The sequence below is a fragment of the Nerophis lumbriciformis genome, linkage group LG26 (assembly GCF_033978685.3).
Source record: "Nerophis lumbriciformis linkage group LG26, RoL_Nlum_v2.1, whole genome shotgun sequence".
Taxonomy (NCBI): Eukaryota; Metazoa; Chordata; class Actinopteri; order Syngnathiformes; family Syngnathidae; genus Nerophis; species Nerophis lumbriciformis.
Genome location: NC_084573.2, coordinates 5034234 through 5052322, shown reverse-complemented (window position 1 = coordinate 5052322; position 18089 = coordinate 5034234). Strand labels below are relative to the sequence as shown.

General features: G+C 42.8%; 3 protein-coding genes across 3 annotated transcripts in view; 2 read left to right on the top strand and 1 right to left on the bottom strand.

Moving 5' to 3' along the window:
- The window catches only part of LOC133623969 (uncharacterized), a 70748-nt gene that overhangs the window by 19066 nt on the left and 33593 nt on the right, over nucleotides 1-18089 (bottom strand). The gene's annotated exons all lie outside the window — the stretch shown is intronic.
- The window catches only part of LOC133623996 (uncharacterized), a 70076-nt gene that overhangs the window by 36744 nt on the left and 15243 nt on the right, over nucleotides 1-18089 (top strand). The window lies entirely within an intron of this gene.
- LOC133624023 (uncharacterized) overlaps nucleotides 17400-18089 on the top strand; it is a 66056-nt gene continuing 65366 nt past the window's right edge. Inside the window, exon 1 of the mRNA XM_072916222.1 lies at nucleotides 17400-17835. Coding sequence (XP_072772323.1) covers nucleotides 17709-17835 — 127 coding nt within the window. The 5' untranslated portion in view covers nucleotides 17400-17708. The remainder of the gene's footprint in view (nucleotides 17836-18089) is intronic.

The following is an 18089-nucleotide window of genomic DNA, read 5'->3' as shown; positions in this document are numbered from 1 at the left end:
TCCTGTTTAAAAGTGTCACAACATTGCTGTTTACGGCAGACCAACTGCTTTACTGTAGACCAAAACGTGACTGCTGTTGTTGTGTGTTGTTACCGCGCTGGGAGGACGTTAATGAAACTGCCTAACAATAAACCCACATAAGAAACCAAGAACTCGCCCTCCATCATTAGCTGTTTATATTGTGGGAAAGCGGACGTGTGAACAGGCTGTCAACACGTCACTCAGGTCCGCATGGAGCTGGAACGGGCGCGGCCTCCAGCTACGCCTGAATTTCGGGAGATTTTCGGGAGAAAATTTGTCCCGGGAGGTTTTCGGGAGAGGCGCTGAATTTCGGGAGTCTCCCGGAAAATCCGGGAGGGTTGGCAAGTATGACATAAGGACAAGCAAAAGTAACGTGTCTTAGTAAAGTGTTTTAAAATTTGATAATCTATTTAATAAGAAATGTTCAGATAATACTTTTTTATGTATTTCTTTATTTGAGGCTTCAAAAGTTTGCAGGAGAGTGTCGCTGAGGCACACACATTTTATCTGACCTCAGGAATGCATGGGGGAAGGGTTGGAGACAAGCGAGGAAACTCTTAGTTCGGAAAAGTAAACAAACTCTAAGTAAGGCCAGACATTAGTCTGAATATGATGCATCCAGCAAAGTGAGACAGGCAGAAGAAACAAAGCAATACAGCATGAACATGTCAGACAAAATACTTGAAGATGAATCTTTAACCAACATTTAGATTCTTGCTATTTCATCACCAGTAAGCCAACCTTTGGCCCAGGAATCACAGGATGTAGATTCACAATACAAGCACCATGTTTGCACCAAAACACACATCCTACTGTTGAAAAGTGACATTCATGCATGACATCACTACCGGAGAGGCACGAATAAAGTTGAGATTAAATACATCTTGTACTTATAGGATTGGAAGTAGCATGCGTTTGTATTTGGTCACAGAATCCTTTAAAGGGGAACATTATCACCAGACCTATGTAAGCGTCAATATATACCTTGATGTTGCAGAAAAAAGACCATATATTTTTTTAACCGATTTCCGAATTCTAAATGGGTGAATTTTGGCGAATTAAGCGCCTTTCTAATATTCAGTTGAATATGCTACAAAGACAAGATATTTGATGTTCAAACTCATAAACTTAATTTTTTTTTTTTGCAAATAATAATTAACTTAGAATTTTATGGCTGCAACACGTGCCAAAGTAGTTGGGAAAGGGCATGTTCACCACTGTGTTACATGGCCTTTCCTTTTAACAACACTCAGTAAACGTTTGGGAACTGAGGAGACACATTTTTGAAGCTTCTCAGGTGGAATTCTTTCCCATTCTTGCTTGATGTACAGCTTAAGTTGTTCAACAGTCCGGGGGTCTCCGTTGTGCTATTTTAGGCTTCATAATGCGCCACACATTTTCAATGGGAGACAGGTCTGGACTACAGGCAGGCCAGTCTAGTACCCGCACTCTTTTACTATGAAGCCACGTTGATGTAACACGTGGCTTGGCATTGTCTTGCTGAAATAAGCAGGGGCGTCCATGGTAACGTTGCTTGGATGGCAACATATGTTGCTCTAAAACCTGTATGTACCTTTCAGCATTATATGCGCCTTCACAGATGTGTAAGTTACCCATGTCTTGGGCACTAATACACCCCCATACCATCACACATGCTGGCTTTTACACTTTGCGCCTATAACAATCCGGATGGTTCTTTTCCTCTTTGGTCCGAAGGACACAGTTTCCAAAAACAATTTGAAATGTGGACTCGTCAGACCACAGAACACTTTTCCACTTTGTATCAGTCCATCTTAGATGAGCTCAGGCCAGCGAAGCCGACGGCGTTTCTGGGTGTTGTTGATAAACGGTTTTCGCCTTGCATAGGAGAGTTTTAACTTGCACTTACAGATGTAGCGACCAACTGTAGTTACTGACAGTGGGTTTCTGAAGTGTTCCTGAGCCCATGTGGTGATATCCTTTACACACTGATGTCGCTTGTTGATGCAGTACAGCCTGAGGGATCGAAGGTCACGGGCTTAGCTGCTTACGCGCAGTGATTTCTCCAGATTCTTTGAACCCTTTGATGATATTACGGAGCGTAGATGGTGAAATCCCTAAATTCCTTGCAATAGCTGGTTGAGAAAGGTTTTCCTTAAACTGTTCAACAATTTGCTCACGCATTTGTTGACAAAGTGGTGACCCTCGCCCCATCCTTGTTTGTGAATGACTGAGCATTTCATGGAATCTACTTTTATACCCAATCATGGCACCCACCTGTTCCCAATTTGCCTGCTCACCTGTGGGATGTTCCAAATAAGTGTTTGATGAGCATTCCTCAACTTTATCAGTATTTATTGCCACCTTTCCCAACTTCTTTGTCACGTGTTGCTGGCATCAAATTCTAAAGTTAATGATTATTTGCAAAAAAAAAAAAAAAAAAAGTTTATGAGTTTGAACATCAAATATGTTGTCTTTGTAGCATATTCAACTGAATATGGGTTGAAAATGATTTGCAAATCATTGCATTCCGTTTATATTTACATCTAACACAATTTCCCAACTCATATGGAAACAGGGTTTGTATGTTTATGTGGTGTTTTATGAGCCCTCACATTCAGTGGATGTCAGCATGATGGGACATTGTTTACCAGAGACTGGCTGGGTGAGGACACACAAGGCCCACGCAAAACAGGAACAACATTCTTCCTACAAAACACCAATTGTGATGCACCATTAGATGCTGAAGTGAATTAATGAACTCATATTATGTTTTGCTTATGGTGAAGGTTTATATTCACCTTGGAGAAAGCGAAGAGCCAAGTTTAAGTAAATAGTAGTATTTCAGTTTGAGCACATAATAAGATAAGACCCCTTAGTTTGACTTTCGCAGCTGGGCTGGATCACTCCTCATAGGGAAGAGGCCCTAATTTGGACTTCGGAATGCAGAAGTGATAGCCCTAACCTTGAGAAGAGACTACATGTCATCATTATTTCCCTTGAAGCAGAGACAAACGTGTGTGTGTGTGCGTGTGTGTGTGTGTGTGTGTGTGTGTGTGTGTGTGTGTGTGTGTGTGTGTGTGTGTGTGTGTGTGTGTGTGTGTGTGTGTGTGTGTGTGTGTGTGTGTGTGTGTGTTTGGAGGGGTCCAAAGTAATTATAGTGGGGGCTGTGTCCTAGTCGAGCTTTATGCTTAGCAACACCCCTAGTGGGAGGTTCCAGTTCCTGGATCATCTGAGAGGTCACAGACATGTTCTCTTCTGGAGGAAGATGTAGGCTATTACCGCCATTTTCCAACTAAAAAGAAGAGGCATAGTACCTAAAAATAATAATAAATACCTTGCCCTGTGATTGATAATATCTGCATTCATCATTGCTGAAGGACTTGTGATGACACATCTAGTCCTGGGATGGCGTGGCGCAGTTGGGAGAGTGGCCGTGCCAGCAACCCGAGGATCCCTGGTTTGATCCCCAGCTTTCGACCAACCTAGTCACGTCAGTTGCGTCCTTGAGCAAGACACTTCACCCTTGCTCCTGATGGGTGGTGGTTAGCACCTTGCATCAGTGTGTGAATGTGTGTGTGAATGGGTGAATGTGGAAATACTGTCAAAGCGCTTTGAGTGCCTTGAAAGTAGAAAAGCGCTACACAAGTATAACCCATTTACCATTTACTTGGAGGTGAACTGGTAACGTCAAGATGAAGGACTGAAATAATTTCTGAGTCAAGCAATATTTTCTGTCTTATCAAAACCACCACACTGAGAAATTACTTGCAAATAATTATTTCTTCTTCAAAAGAACAACTCATACTTGCCAACCCTCCCGAATTTTCCGGGAGACTCCCGAAATTCAGCGCCTCTCCCGAAAACCTCCCGGGACAAATATTCTCCCGAAAATCTCCCGATTATCAGCCGGAGCTGGAGGGGGCGCGGCCTCCAGCTCCGGCTGAAAATCGGGAAGACAACAGGGTGACAAGAACTAAATCATCCACACTAGAGATAAATTGTATTATTATGTTTACCTTACCTAAAAATAAATATATTTACTAATTTAAAAAAAACAAAAACGAAATACATTTTTACTATATTTTGCTAAAAACATCAAAATTAATTGTATTTTTATTTGTATTTTTTCTGACTCCTTATTACATCCAGCCATATAATTATACATTAAAATAAACATATTTGAAATAATTAATTTTAAATGATCATAATTCATTTCAAATGACCATATTTAATTATTAAAATAATTGCTTGTTTATCAACAACTTTAGCATTTTATTCATTACATTTTGAAGCTCTCAGAAGCCAAGTTATGTTATATTCCTTAAGATTTATTTATGCAAGTTTGAAGTATCAATTATCTAAACACAGTTTTGTTTGCATATTTTCAGGATATACATATATATATATATATATATATATATATATATATATATATATATATATATATATATATATATATATATATATATATATATATATATATATATATATTTATGTATGAAATACTTGACTTGGTGAATTCTAGCTGTCAATATACTCCTCCCCTCTTAACCACGCCCCCAACCACGCCCCGCTCCTCCCCTGACCACGCCCCCCGCCCCCCATCTCCCGAAATCGGAGGTCTCAAGGTTGGCAAGTATGTATTATATTTTTCGAAGTATTTTTCAAACTTTTACACATCACGCAATATCCCTAAAAAAAGCTTCAAAGTGCCTAATTTTAACCATCGTTATATACACCCGTCCATTTTCCTGTGACGTCACATAGTGATGCCAACACAAACAAACATGGCGCATAGAACAACAAGCCATAGCGACATTAGCTCGGATTCAGACTCGGATTTCAGCGGCTTAAGCGATTCAACAGATTACGCATGTATTGAAACGGATGGTTGTAGTGTGGAGGCAGGTAGCGAAAACGAAATTGAAGAAGAAACTGAAGCTATTGAGCCATATCGGTTTGAACCGTATGCAAGAGAAACCGACGAAAACGACACGACAGCCAGCGACACGGGAGAAAGCGAGGACGAATTCGGCGATCGCCTTCTAACCAACGATTGGTATGTGTTTGTTTGGCATTAAAGGAAACTAACAACTATGAACTAGGTTTACAGCATATGAAATACATTTGGCAACAACATGCACTTTGAGAGTGCAGACAGCCCAATTTTCATCAATTAATATATTCTGTAGACATACCCTCATCCGCGCTCTTTTCCTGAAAGCTGATCCGTCCAGTTTTGGAGTTGATGTCAGCAGGCCAGGGAAGCTAGGGTAGATATTCTTCTCTTGATCATCTTCGGTGGCATAAGGGACGGTGTGAGCCAAGACATCCAGGGGGTTTAGCTCGCTCGTCTGCGGGAACAAACTGCCGCCATTGCTTGCCGTGCTACCGAGGTGCTTTGTCCCTGAATTGCTCCGGCAGATTCAATGGGGGTCTGGCGGCAGATTTCTTTGACTTTATGGTTGGAAATGCATCTGCTTTGAGTGTCGCAGGATATCCACACATTCTTGCCATCTCTGTCGTAGCATAGCTTTCGTCGGTAAAGTGTGCGGAACAAACGTCCAATTTCTTGCCACTTTCGCATCTTTGGGCCACTGGTGCAACTTGAATCCGTCCCTATTCGTGTTGTTACACCCTCCGACAACACACCGACAGGTATAATGTCTCCAAGGTACGGAAAACAGTCGAAAAAACGGAAAATAACAGAGCTGATTTGACTCGGTGTTTGAGAAAATGGCGGATTGCTTCCCGATGTGACGTCACGTTGTGACGTCATCGCTCCGAGAGCGAATATTAGAAAGGCGTTTAATTCGCCAAAATTCACCCATTTAGAGTTCGGAAATCGGTTAAAAAAATATATGGTCTTTTTTCTGCAACATCAAGGTATATATTGACGCTTAGTGGCCTAGTGGTTAGAGTGTCCGTCCTGAGATCGGTAGGTTGGGAGTTCAAATCCCGGCCGAGTCATACCAAAGACTATAAAAAATGGGACCCATTACCTCCCTGCTTGGCACTCAGCACCAAGGGTTGGAATTGGGGGTTAAATCACCAAAATGATTCCCGGGCGCAGCCACCGCTGCTGCCCACTGCTCCCCTCACCTCCCAGGGGGTGATCAAGGGTGATGGGTCAAATGCAGAGAATAATCTCGCCACACCTAGTGTGTGTGTGACAATCATTGGTACTTTAACTTTAACTTTAACTTTACACAGGTCTGGTGATAATGTTCCCCTTTAAAGTCCATGAAAAAGATAACACTTTAAATATGAAAAGGCCGTATCCATCCAGGCCACACTAGATGTTTGTATGTATGCTGTCATGGTGATGTAGCGTGTGTATTGTTGCGTTTTGGACCAGTTTTTCCTCCCAGGGAATTCAAGTCTCAATTCGCTCCCAAGTTCTTTCCGACACTTAAAGCTGAGTTGAAAAAACCACCAGAGACAGAATAGGTATTTTGTTGTATATATTCTCAAAGCTTTGACAACATATAAATATGATTGAGACCAGTCTAACCCTCGAACCTTCTATCCCGCACACCCCAAAATGGTCTCTCTTCCCAACGCCAAAAACCTCTCTTTTCTTCCACCTCCCTAGCCATAACAAAAGCACAACTCCCTAGCCATAATACATTCCAAAGAACTCAAGGTTTTCACACATAGTATGCTTGCTGACAGAGCATCAAGAGAATAAATGGAAAAAGACGAGCTGTTTTCAAATATGACTAATAAATGAAAGAAGTACAACTTAAATTCGGATATATGGAAATATCTGCCTCCGACAATTCCCCCTTCAGATCTTCTAAAAAGATCTTTATCACTAGTACAACACTTCTAAAATACGCCCCTCTTTGAGCAAGCTAGTAAAAATTAAAAGCATAGTTACATGGGAGATAAACGGATGGAATCTATGTCAATGTCGTCACTCTCAGGGAAGGAAACTAGCATTTCTCGAAAGTCACCACTTTGCCAGACCCCCTTCAGTGACATAGCAAACCCAGGTTGTTCAGCAAGCCCCTCAACAGCATCACGAGTCAGGTTGGTCAGTCTCAACAGATTATAAAAACATAGTTCATGCGTTCTACATTTTTAGTAGCAGTCACAGGGAAAATAGCACCAATTATAGGAAGGTTCTCGAAACCTGCACAGGATTCACACCACAATTTATGTTGTGGTGGGACCCTCCTTGGTTGTCCAATTGCATCAAAGTAAACACCCTCAGGGTTTCTCATCAAATCAAAGGAGCCCGTTACACTCCTCCGAGATAAAACATGGCGTCCTCTGCGGGAAGTTAGAGGCCGCTGAAGGAGGTTCCAAGGGGTGTTAATTTGGTACCGTCTAGGGTGACTGGGGTCACCAGTCTAACCATAGCACAAAGCCCAACGGCTGACGTCGGGATTCTAATGTACAATCTGTGCTCCCCACAATACCAGAATAAGTCAGCTCGTGCCCAAGGGCCTATCCTTGAGCCATCTATCAGGGTGGTGCACCAGGAGGGGGTAATGTCACCCAATTTGTAGGGGGATGAAGGGGGTCCTGTAAATTGAAAACACGTGTATTTCAGCTTTTAGGCCACAAAGGGAAGAAGTCGGGTGAAATTGTCAACAGGAGGGTGCACACTAACCAACAAATCACAACCTGGCGGTGTGGGTTCAGAAAACAAGGAGATAAGACAGTTTGAGCCATTAGTGTCAGTCAACTCAAAAGGGGCGGGGTAAGTGTGGGGAAAGGGACGTCCACCTAAGCCACAGGTTGCCTGCACCTGCTCCTAAGGTCAAAGCTACCAGGTCTTCAAGGGGGCAGAGGTAGTTAACGCCCTCTCAAGGACATTAATTTTAATAATTCCTTTAGGGTCTGTAACTGTCTGGTCAACCCCCAAAACAACATAAAAGGGACTAGGTATAACACCTGTTCTGGCAATTGTAGGGGAAAGGGGGTGCTGGGACCGATCAAAGTTCCTCTGAAAGGTCATCCCTCTCAGAATAACTTTGAATTGTGGAGGTATCTGTGTTGGCCCTGCGATGAGGTGGCGACTTGTCCAGGGTGTACCCCGCCTTCCGCCCGATTGTAGCTGAGATAGGCTCCAGCGCCCCCCGCGACCCCAAAGGGAATAAGCGGTAGAAAATGGATGGATGGATGGATGTGGAGGTATGTTGGCATATTAAGGGTCATGGTAGTCTAAGGGCCCTGTGTTGTGGGTTACCTGCTTCCATAAGAGGCACCACTTACCAGAGTATGTTGTCCGCATCCGACACCAATAGTTCAGGTTTGAGTCGTAACAAAGATGGAGGTTACTAGCACGGTAAGAACTAATTTTCCCCTCGCACTTAATCACACTACACAGGTCAGAAAAGTAAGTCTTGCTGTCCCCCTTGACCAAGTCTATTTTAAGTCCGCCGTACGTTCTAAGACACTTGTCAGTCACTGTCGTCGGGAAGGAAGAATTGAGACACAAGGTCAGTAGAGCAAGCCCAAACATCAGTCCGTCAGGGAATCCTACTGGGTATAACATCCTGCCTTTCAGAAATCAAAATCAGAGTAATTCAGGTAACGAGACGGGGATAAACATCAAACGTTTCACTTAATGTAACGACACAAATAGTATGCAGAAAGCAAGCAAGAAAAACTAAGAAACATCTAGTATATGGTGTTAGACTGGTCTCACAATCAATGGTATACAATATTGAAGTTGATCAGAGTATTGTAGGTAGAAAATCTGGAAGATCTACACGACGGTAGACGGCAGCTCAACGGAGAAAGGTGTCTCTCAGCGTCGTCTTTTGGGCCCCTTCCGTGGCAGGCTCCTCCTCGGGAGTGCGGAGGTAGAGGTAGTACCAGGTGTCCCCGGTACCAGCTAGTCGAAGGGCGTGGGACGTCCGTACCACGACCTGGGCTCCGTAAACTTGCGTTTGATGACCTTGATCTTGACCCTCTCAGTGGACGGAAGGGAATCTGGAGTGGCGGGCTGTCATCCTCGAATCTGTACAGAAGAACTGGCACACAAATTCTGCATTTTGTGTATAATACCATTTTGGTTTTATGCTGATTCCTTCTTCCAGGGGGGTGTTGATCCTGGGAAGGGGCTGACCTGTATGCAGTTCATAGGGTGAAAAACTCAAAGGGCGGTAAAACAGTTTTATTCACGGACATTCGAATGATCATTAACGCTAATTGCAACATGTCAATCCAATTCAATTTGGTCTGTGCACAGATTTTAGCCAATTCAGTTTTGATATTCTGGTTCATCCTTTCAACCTTACCTTGGGACTGAAGATGGTACCCCCAAACCGAACCTGTGTTCTAATCCAAGAGCATTTTCGACCAAGGCTAAGTGAGTAATTTCAAAATGGGTGCTTTTGTCTGACCTAATCTTTTTGGGGAAACCATGTCGGGGAATTAGGTCATTCACAAGCCATTTAATTCCTGATTTTGCATCCTCTTTTGAGGTTGGGGTTGCTTCCGGCCAACCTCTGTGATTGTCAACACAAGTCAGCAAGTATCTTTTCCCTTTCACCGGATTGATCGTATCAATGAAGTCAAAACTATACACGGTTCACCCTCACCTCCTCCATATTCCAAATTGATTTACTAAACTACTATCGATGTGCAAAATCGTTATTTTCAAGTTAAATTTACAAACTTACAACAATTTAGTTATAACTTCTTCCCCACAGGAATATTGTTAAAGCTATTTTGTTGTACGGAGTTTGAATCCAAAAGTCTGAATCCACCCTCAACTCCTCCCCCTTCTGTTTCTGAAAAAGAGACTGTCAGTAATACTATCACTTTCAGAAACATCTAAGAAAAAGGTCAGCTAATAGTCAAGTACAGCAAGAGCAGGGGCGGAGGACATGTCATGTTTGAGGTCAATGAAAGTCATTTCAGTCTGTGGACCACTGGAGGGTGGTATTAGGGTAGGGGACCCCTTAGCGAAATCAGAAATAACTCAACCTCAACTAAATCCTACATCTTATGTAACTTATTCAATATGGTGAAAGCTTCAAAATATGCCTATATTTATATCGACACAAATACTAGAAAAACACTAACCTTATGGCGGATGCTTTTCGCAATAGTAATTTGACATTTCACCACGCCTGGTGGCCACAATAACAAATTAAGTCAAGCTCATGTTGTAGAAAGTCGATTGATGTGGACACGTTTGTTACTGACTACATTCTATCAGAAGAAATCTGCGTTCAAAGAACTCCGGCTTATTAGTGATTCCCAGAGCCCAAAAAAAGTCTGCGGGCTATAGAGCGTTTTCTATTCGGGCTCCAGTACTATGGAATGCCCTCCCGGTAACAATTAGAGATGCTACCTCAGTAGAAGCATTTAAGTCCCATCTTAAAACTCATTTGTATACTCTAGCCTTTAAATAGCCCCCCTGTTAGACCAGTTGATCTGCCGTTTCTTTTCTTTTCTCCTCTGCTCCCCTTTTCCTTGAGGGGGGGGGGGGGGGGGGCACAGGTCCGGTGGCCATGGATGAAGTGCTGGCTGTCCAGAGTCGGGACCCGGGGTGGACCGCTCGCCTGTGCATCGGCTGGGAACATCTCTACGCTGCTGACCCGTCTCCGCTCGGGATGGTGTCCTGCTAGCCCCACTATGGACTGGACTCTTACTATTATGTTGGATCCACTATGGACTGGACTCTCACAATATTATGTCAGACCCACTCGACATCCATTGCTTTCGGTCTCCCCTAGAGGGGGGGGGGTTGCCCACATATGCGGTCCTCTCCAAGGTTTCTCATAGTCATTCACATCGACGTCCCACTGGGGTGAGTTTTTCCTTGCCCGTATGTGGGCTTTGTACCGAGGATGTCGTTGTGGCTTGTGCAGCCCTTTGAGACACTTGTGATTTAGGGCTATATAAATAAAGATTGATTGATTGATTGATATCAGACTTCTGTCATGGCGTATGTAATAAGCAACTATAATTTTTTGATATGCTTAAATGTAATGTGTCGTTTTAGCTCAGCTGTTGTGTAGCTGCTAGCTCCTCGTAGCCTACAGCCGGGGTGTCCAAAGTGCAGCCCATAGCTGTGTGAAAATGTGGTTTTGGGTGTCGGTGCAATGAGTGGCAGCTATGCCGTGTTTTATCATTGGACCTAAGTCTTTGGTTTTGTAGGCGGGGCAAAGAGCAAGGGAACAATGTGGGACAGCAATTGTGTCCATCTTATACTATGCTAGTTGTAGCAAAGATATGTCAACATGAGCAGCCACACCTTGAGTTCCAACATATATAAATATATAGGAGTCAAAGGCCTCCTGGCATGAACATGAGGCGAGTCGGGTGGCGGTACACACGGAAGCATCTCAGTCAGCCAGGGTTTTCACTGATAGAGCAGTTGGAGATGTCAGCCATTTCTGGTGTTTCAGGCTGTGGTAGGAGCTCATGGAGGAGCTTTGGTAGTGGTGTCGCAGCTCGGTGGTTGAGCCGTCAGGTAACACCAGGAAGGTTCCTTCTGTGCGATATTGAATGTCAGGGTACAGTCTGTAAAGGAGGTCATTACCAATTAGGCAAGGTGTGTGCAGGTCAACCACGAAGGGGTGCTTCAGTGTGTGTCCAGCAATCTGAACCGGAAGAGGTTTGGTGACCGGTAACATTCTTGTGACCACACAGTTTCTTTGGTACCTCTGCATTCAGAAATGAGTGGGTGGCACCAGTGTCAATCACAAACTGATAACATTGTCTGTTGACACTTATGTCCAGCAGGGGGCCTGTCTGTATTTCCTGCTGGGGCTTCTGCCTTGGGCGTCCTTTACCATGCCTGTATGATGTTTTGGCTGCAATTGGGAGCCTGTCTCGTTCAGAGGAGTTAGGACATTCACGTTGCCAGTGACCCGGCTGGTCACAGATGAAACAGTTTTCACCCTGTCTTGGCCTTAAAGCACCGTGTCCACCACCCGAGTCCAACCGTCTGGTCACACGTCTGTTGAGGTTTCTTTCCTCCACCTGCTGGGACTCAAAAGCAAGGTCACCCACTGCTGAATATACGCTAGCTGATCTTTGACCTTTTGGTTCTTTTAACTTTTCATCTTCAGCGATCTGTAATTTAAGTAGTTGTTTCCTTGTTACTCTACCACCATCCTGCTCTGTCCAATTTTGCATATCACGTTTAAAATCACAGCATTAATTGTCCCATTAAATGTTAATCAATACTCCTAAGTCAAAGATTATTCGTACTACTTCATGTGTATTTAAGTAACTTTTTAATTCAACTAAAGATTATAAGTTAATTAAACTATCATTTGTCTAACAGTTGGTTCGAGCACGCTGTCATGCTACACTTCACTTGTGCACTCTGACCTCCTGTCGTGCGTGATATTCTACAAAATAAAGCATGTTTTTATTCTCGTTCCTCCATCTGCTTGTTCAAACCAGTCACAACATGCACACACACACAGTGTTGTGCGCCAGTTATTTTTGATAGCGCGGCACAAACACACACAAGGCCGTGTGCTAAGTGATAAGCCGAACCACCCTTCTCCCCTTTATAACACTTTACAGATGCTAACCTAGCTCAATGCTAACCTAGTTCAATGCTAACCTAGCTCAATGCTACGCTAACAGTGTCACACCTCTCCGGCCCACGTCCAACGTGCAGCACGTCACACAGCCTCGTCACACCGACACATCTCTTATCTCAAAATGTCTCCCAGCAGAGCCTCCTTTTTTTTCTTTTTTTTTCTTACTGCGTCTCACTTTACCATAAAACTTCCAGTTACTTTTCTTTATTTACCAAACGTTTGAGTTCACGACTACCCCCCCCCCCCCCCCCACCCACCCCGACCGCCATCACATTCCGTGGCCATCTCGTCTATTTTTTCTCAATCTTCACCTGTGCTCTTTATTGTATCAAACAAAAGGACTTGAACCCAGAACTCTTTTAGGGGAGACCAAACCCCCCAGGGCGAGCCACACCCGACTATTTGCTTACTCGTCAGTGAAGCAGCCCGTCACGGTAATCTATCTTTATCGTATTATTCAAACGGACTCTAACCCAAGAATATAATATACGAAAGGACTTGAACCTCCAACTTTATTGTATTATTCAAACGGACTCTAACCCAAGAATATAACATACAAAAGGACTTTAACCTCCAACTTTATCGTATTATTCAAACGGACTCTAACCCAAGAATATAATATACGAAAGGACTTGAACTTTTATGGACAGAATTTCTAGGCGCAGTCAAGGCGTTGAGGGGATCCGGTTTGGTGGCTGCAGGATTAGGTCTTTGCTTTTTGCAGATGATTTGGTCCTGATGGCTTCATCTGGCCAGGATCTTCAGCTCTCACTGGATCGGTTCGCAGCTGAGTGTGAAGCGACTGGGATGAGAATCAGCACCTCCAAGTCCGAGTCCATGGTTCTCGCCCGGAAAAGGGTGGAGTGCCATCTCCGGGTTGGGGAGGAGATCTTGCCCCAAGTGGAGGAGTTCAAGTACCTCGGAGTCTTGTTCACGAGTGAGGGAAGAGTGGATCGTGAGATCGACAGGCGGATCGGTGCGGCGTCTTCAGTAATGCGGACGCTGTATCGATCCGTTGTGGTGAAGAAGGAGCTGAGCCGGAAGGCAAAGCTCTCAATTTACCGGTCGATCTACGTTCCCATCCTCACCTATGGTCATGAGCTTTGGGTTATGACCGAAAGGACAAGATCACGGGTACAAGCGGCCGAAATGAGTTTCCTCCGCCGGGTGGCGGGGCTCTCCCTTAGAGATAGGGTGAGAAGCTCTGTCATCCGGGGGGAGCTCAAAGTAAAGCCGCTGCTCCTCCGCATCGAGAGGAGCCAGATGAGGTGGTTCGGGCATCTGGTCAGGATGCCACCCGAGCGCCTCCCTAAGGAGGTGTTTAGGGCATGTCCGACCGGTAGGAGGCCACGAGGAAGACCCAGGACACGTTGGGAAGACTATGTCTCCCGGCTGGCCTGGGAACGCCTCGGGATCCCCCGGGAGGAGCTGGACGAAGTGGCTGGGGAGAGGGAAGTCTGGGCTTCCCTGCTTAGGCTGCTGCCCCCGCGACCCGACCTCGGATAAGCGGAAGAAGATGGATGGATGGATGGATGGACTTGAACCTCCAACCCTTCTAGTCACAGGGGAAAGATTTAAGACGCAATGACATGAGTTGGCCACCATATGCAATGACGGACAAGGCAAAATGCACCCAATCTATCAAAATGTCCACTCTGTGTCTGGGGTACAAACAGTGTTTGACTTACATACTTCAAGACAGACTCCTAAAGCAGATTTTAGAAAAAGGCTCTGCTTACCTTGTTTTTGTTTGGCCACTCGTGAGTCTGTCCAGAAGAGTGTAAGAGGTGTCCAATTCTCAGCGTGTCGCCCGGACGGGCCCCCAATTGTTGCGTTTTGGACCAGTTTTTCCTCCCAGGGAATTCAAGTCTCAATTCGCTCCCAAGTTCTTTCCGACACTTAAAGCTGAGTTGAAAAAACCACCAGAGACAGAATAGGTATTTTGTTGTATATATTCTCAAAGCTTTGACAACATATAAATATGATTGAGACCAGTCCAACCCTCGAACCTTCTATCCCGCACACCCCAAAATGGTCTCTCTTCCCAACGCCAAAAACCTCTCTTTTCTTCCACCTCCCTAGCCATAACAAAAGCACAACTCCCTAGCCATAATACATTCCAAAGAACTCAAGGTTTTCACACATAGTATGCTTGCTGACAGAGCATCAAGAGAATAAATGGAAAAAGACGAGCTGTTTTCAAATATGACTAATAAATGAAAGAAGTACAACTTAAATTCGGATATATGGAAATATCTGCCTCAGACAGTATGCACGCTACAACAGCTTCTTCTTCTTGACTGGATGTGAGTAATAATCGGCATATCCCATTTAGTTTACTTGTTATCATTTGTCAATCTAATGTTGATTGTGATGTTAAAGGCTCTGTTTAGTCCAATTGTTAGTGAAGCTGTGAGGGGCTTGCATGGACGTGTCGGATAATGACAGCTGACAGGTGTTTCCAATTGAAGCGATCACATCGAATTTAAACGAAACACAATATAAACATCCTCCAGCCCGGGAGGAGGACATAAGCCAGGACACAACACAAGAAAGTTGTCATGTCTGTGTAATCATGTTTTGTTTTAAGTCATGTTTTGTTTAGTTTCTGGCTTTTCACTCCCTTGTCTTGTTTGCATGATTACCCATTAGTTTCACCTGTTCCACGTTTGGACTCATTGTGCACTCTTGTTTGTCACCATAGCAACCATTAGTTTTCACCTGTCACGTCACGCACCTGTTTCACGTCTTGAGTCACGCACCTGTTTTCGTTAATCATGTCTGTAGTATTTAAGTTCAGTGTTTTTCAGTTTGTCTTTCTGACGACCTCACCACATTTATGCTCTGTCCATTCTTCATGCAACTATTTTTGTCCAAGCCAAGTAAGTTTTTGTTCCATGTTTATAGTCTTTTTGGTTTCATAGTTTGTTCTCCGCCATTGTGCGTGTTTTTCATTTGTACTTTTTTGCTATAGTCTTTTGGTTTCATAGTTTATTCTCCGCCACTGTGCGCGCTTTCATTTATTCCTTTTTTTTTATTTTGATAAATAAATCATGTACCTTCATTCCCGTCTCACCCGAGCCAACTTTCCGTTGCATCCCGGAAAAGCTAACACCCAAGACCAAGTCTTGACAAAAGTGGAGTGTATTAGACATGAGAGATAAAGTAACTTACTGTTGGTCACTGACATTTGAATACAATCGATGCCTCCTGTGTAAAATTTGCTGGTCAATATTGTACCAGTAATATTTGCTACACAACATTATGTTGCCAGTTATCATGTAAGTTAGTGGTATGGAACATGATTAATGATTAATTTAATAATTTAAAGTCAAATGCGGTTTATATACATACTTGCCAACCTTGAGACCTCCGATTTCGGGAGGTGGGGGGTGGGGGCGTGGTCGGGGCGGGGCGTGGTTAAGATGGGAGGAGTATATTGACAGCTAGAATTCACCAAGTCAAGTATTTCATATATATATATATATATATATATATATATATATATATATATATATATATATATATATATATATATATATATATATATACATATATATATATATATATGTCTTAATAAGGTTATCCAAAAAATAGTGCTCGATACCGTAGTAGAGCGCAATATATGTATGTGTGGGAAAAAAAATCACAAGACTATTTCATCTCTACAGGCCTGTTTCATGAGGGGGGGTACCCTCAATCATCATCTCCTGATGATTGAGGGTACCCCCCCTCATGAAACAGGCCTGTAGAGATGAAATAGTCTTGTGATTTTTTTCCCCCACACATACATATATATATATATATATATATATATATATATATATATATATATATATATATATATATATATATATATCCATCCATCCATCCATCCATTTTCTACCGCTTATTCCCTTTTGGGGTCGCGGGGGGCGCTGGAGCCTATCTCAGCTACAATCGGGCGGAAGGCGGGGTACACCCTAGACAAGTCGCCACCTCATCGCAGGGCCAACACAGATAGACAGACAACATTCACACTCACATATATATATATATATATATATATATATATATATATATATATATATATATATATATTTTATATATATAGATATCTACATCCTGAAAATATGCAAACAAAACTGTGTTTAGATAATTGATACTTCAAACTTGCATAAATAAATATTAAGGAATATAACATAACTTGGCTTCTGAGAGCTTGTAAATGTAATGAATCAAATGCTAAAGTTGTTGATAAACAAGCAATTATTTTAATAATTAAATATGATCATTTTAGAGGAATTATTATGATAATTTAAAATCAATTATTTCAAATATGTTTATTTTAATGTATAATTCTATGGCTGGATGTATTAAGGAGTCACGAAAAAATACAAATAAAAATACAATTAATTTTGATGTTTTTAGTAAAATATAGTAAAAATGTATTTAGTTGGTTTTTTTGGAAATTAATAAATATATTTATTTTTAGGTAAGATAAACATAATAATACAATTTATCTCTAGTCTGAATGATTTAGTTCTTGTCACCCTGTTGTCCTCCCGTCATGAAAAAAGGCTGTCCTCACTCAGGTCCGCATGGAGCTGGAGGGGGCGTGGCTTCCAGCTCCGGCTGAAAATCGGTAGCTTTTCGGGAGAATATTTGTCCCGGGAGGTTTTCGGGAGAGGCGCTGAATTTCGGGAGTCCCTCGGAAAATTCAGGAGGGTTGGCAAGTATGTTTATATATTTGAAATATTATTTGTTGCCATGCTTTTTGTGTGGGCACCATGAAAATAAACATTTTGAACGGTTCGTTCATGATTTGCCCATCACTATGACTCATTGGCCCCGCCCCTAAGTGACGCATGCGTGGAGGATATGCGCTTTTCAGCAAAGTCCGCCTTCACTCCACACACGCTTCTAAGCCTCGGCACATCTCCTCACATCGCTACTAACTACACTTTATTCATCCTCCGTGTCAGGATAAACTCCACTCGTCTCAGTCAACTTTGGACATTATTAGGCCCGCTTAGCTTGCTAGTTGTTTAAGCGCGCTAGTTAGCTTAGCATGCTAGTTAGCTTAGCGTGCTAGTTAGCTTAGCTTGTTAGCTGCTAACAAAGAGACGCGGATTTGATCAACACATCGCTTAGTTAAGATCAAGTGTGAGTGTAAAGTGTTGTGATTGTGTGAAAATGTGCGAAAGAACGACAGCAGAGTACAAAGAGGAGGAACTTTGTCCAACAAAAGAGGAGAAGGAGCGACAACATCAACTACTGGAGGCTGTTTTCAAGAAACATCAAGTTGTGTTACACAGAACAGGTTTGTTTACTTCTTACTCTCACATCTTTACTAACTTTATATTTCATCATTAACATGAACATGACGTGTTAGAATAATTGTATTTAATAGGTGTACTCAGACACATGATTGTTATTGTGTTACTAATGTGATTATCAGACAGCAGTCATTTCTGTGTTCAAATATAGGTGATTTGGCACACTTATAATTAAAATAACAAAATAATGTTGTTTTTCATCAGTTATATACTAGTATTGTACAAACCCCGTTTCCAT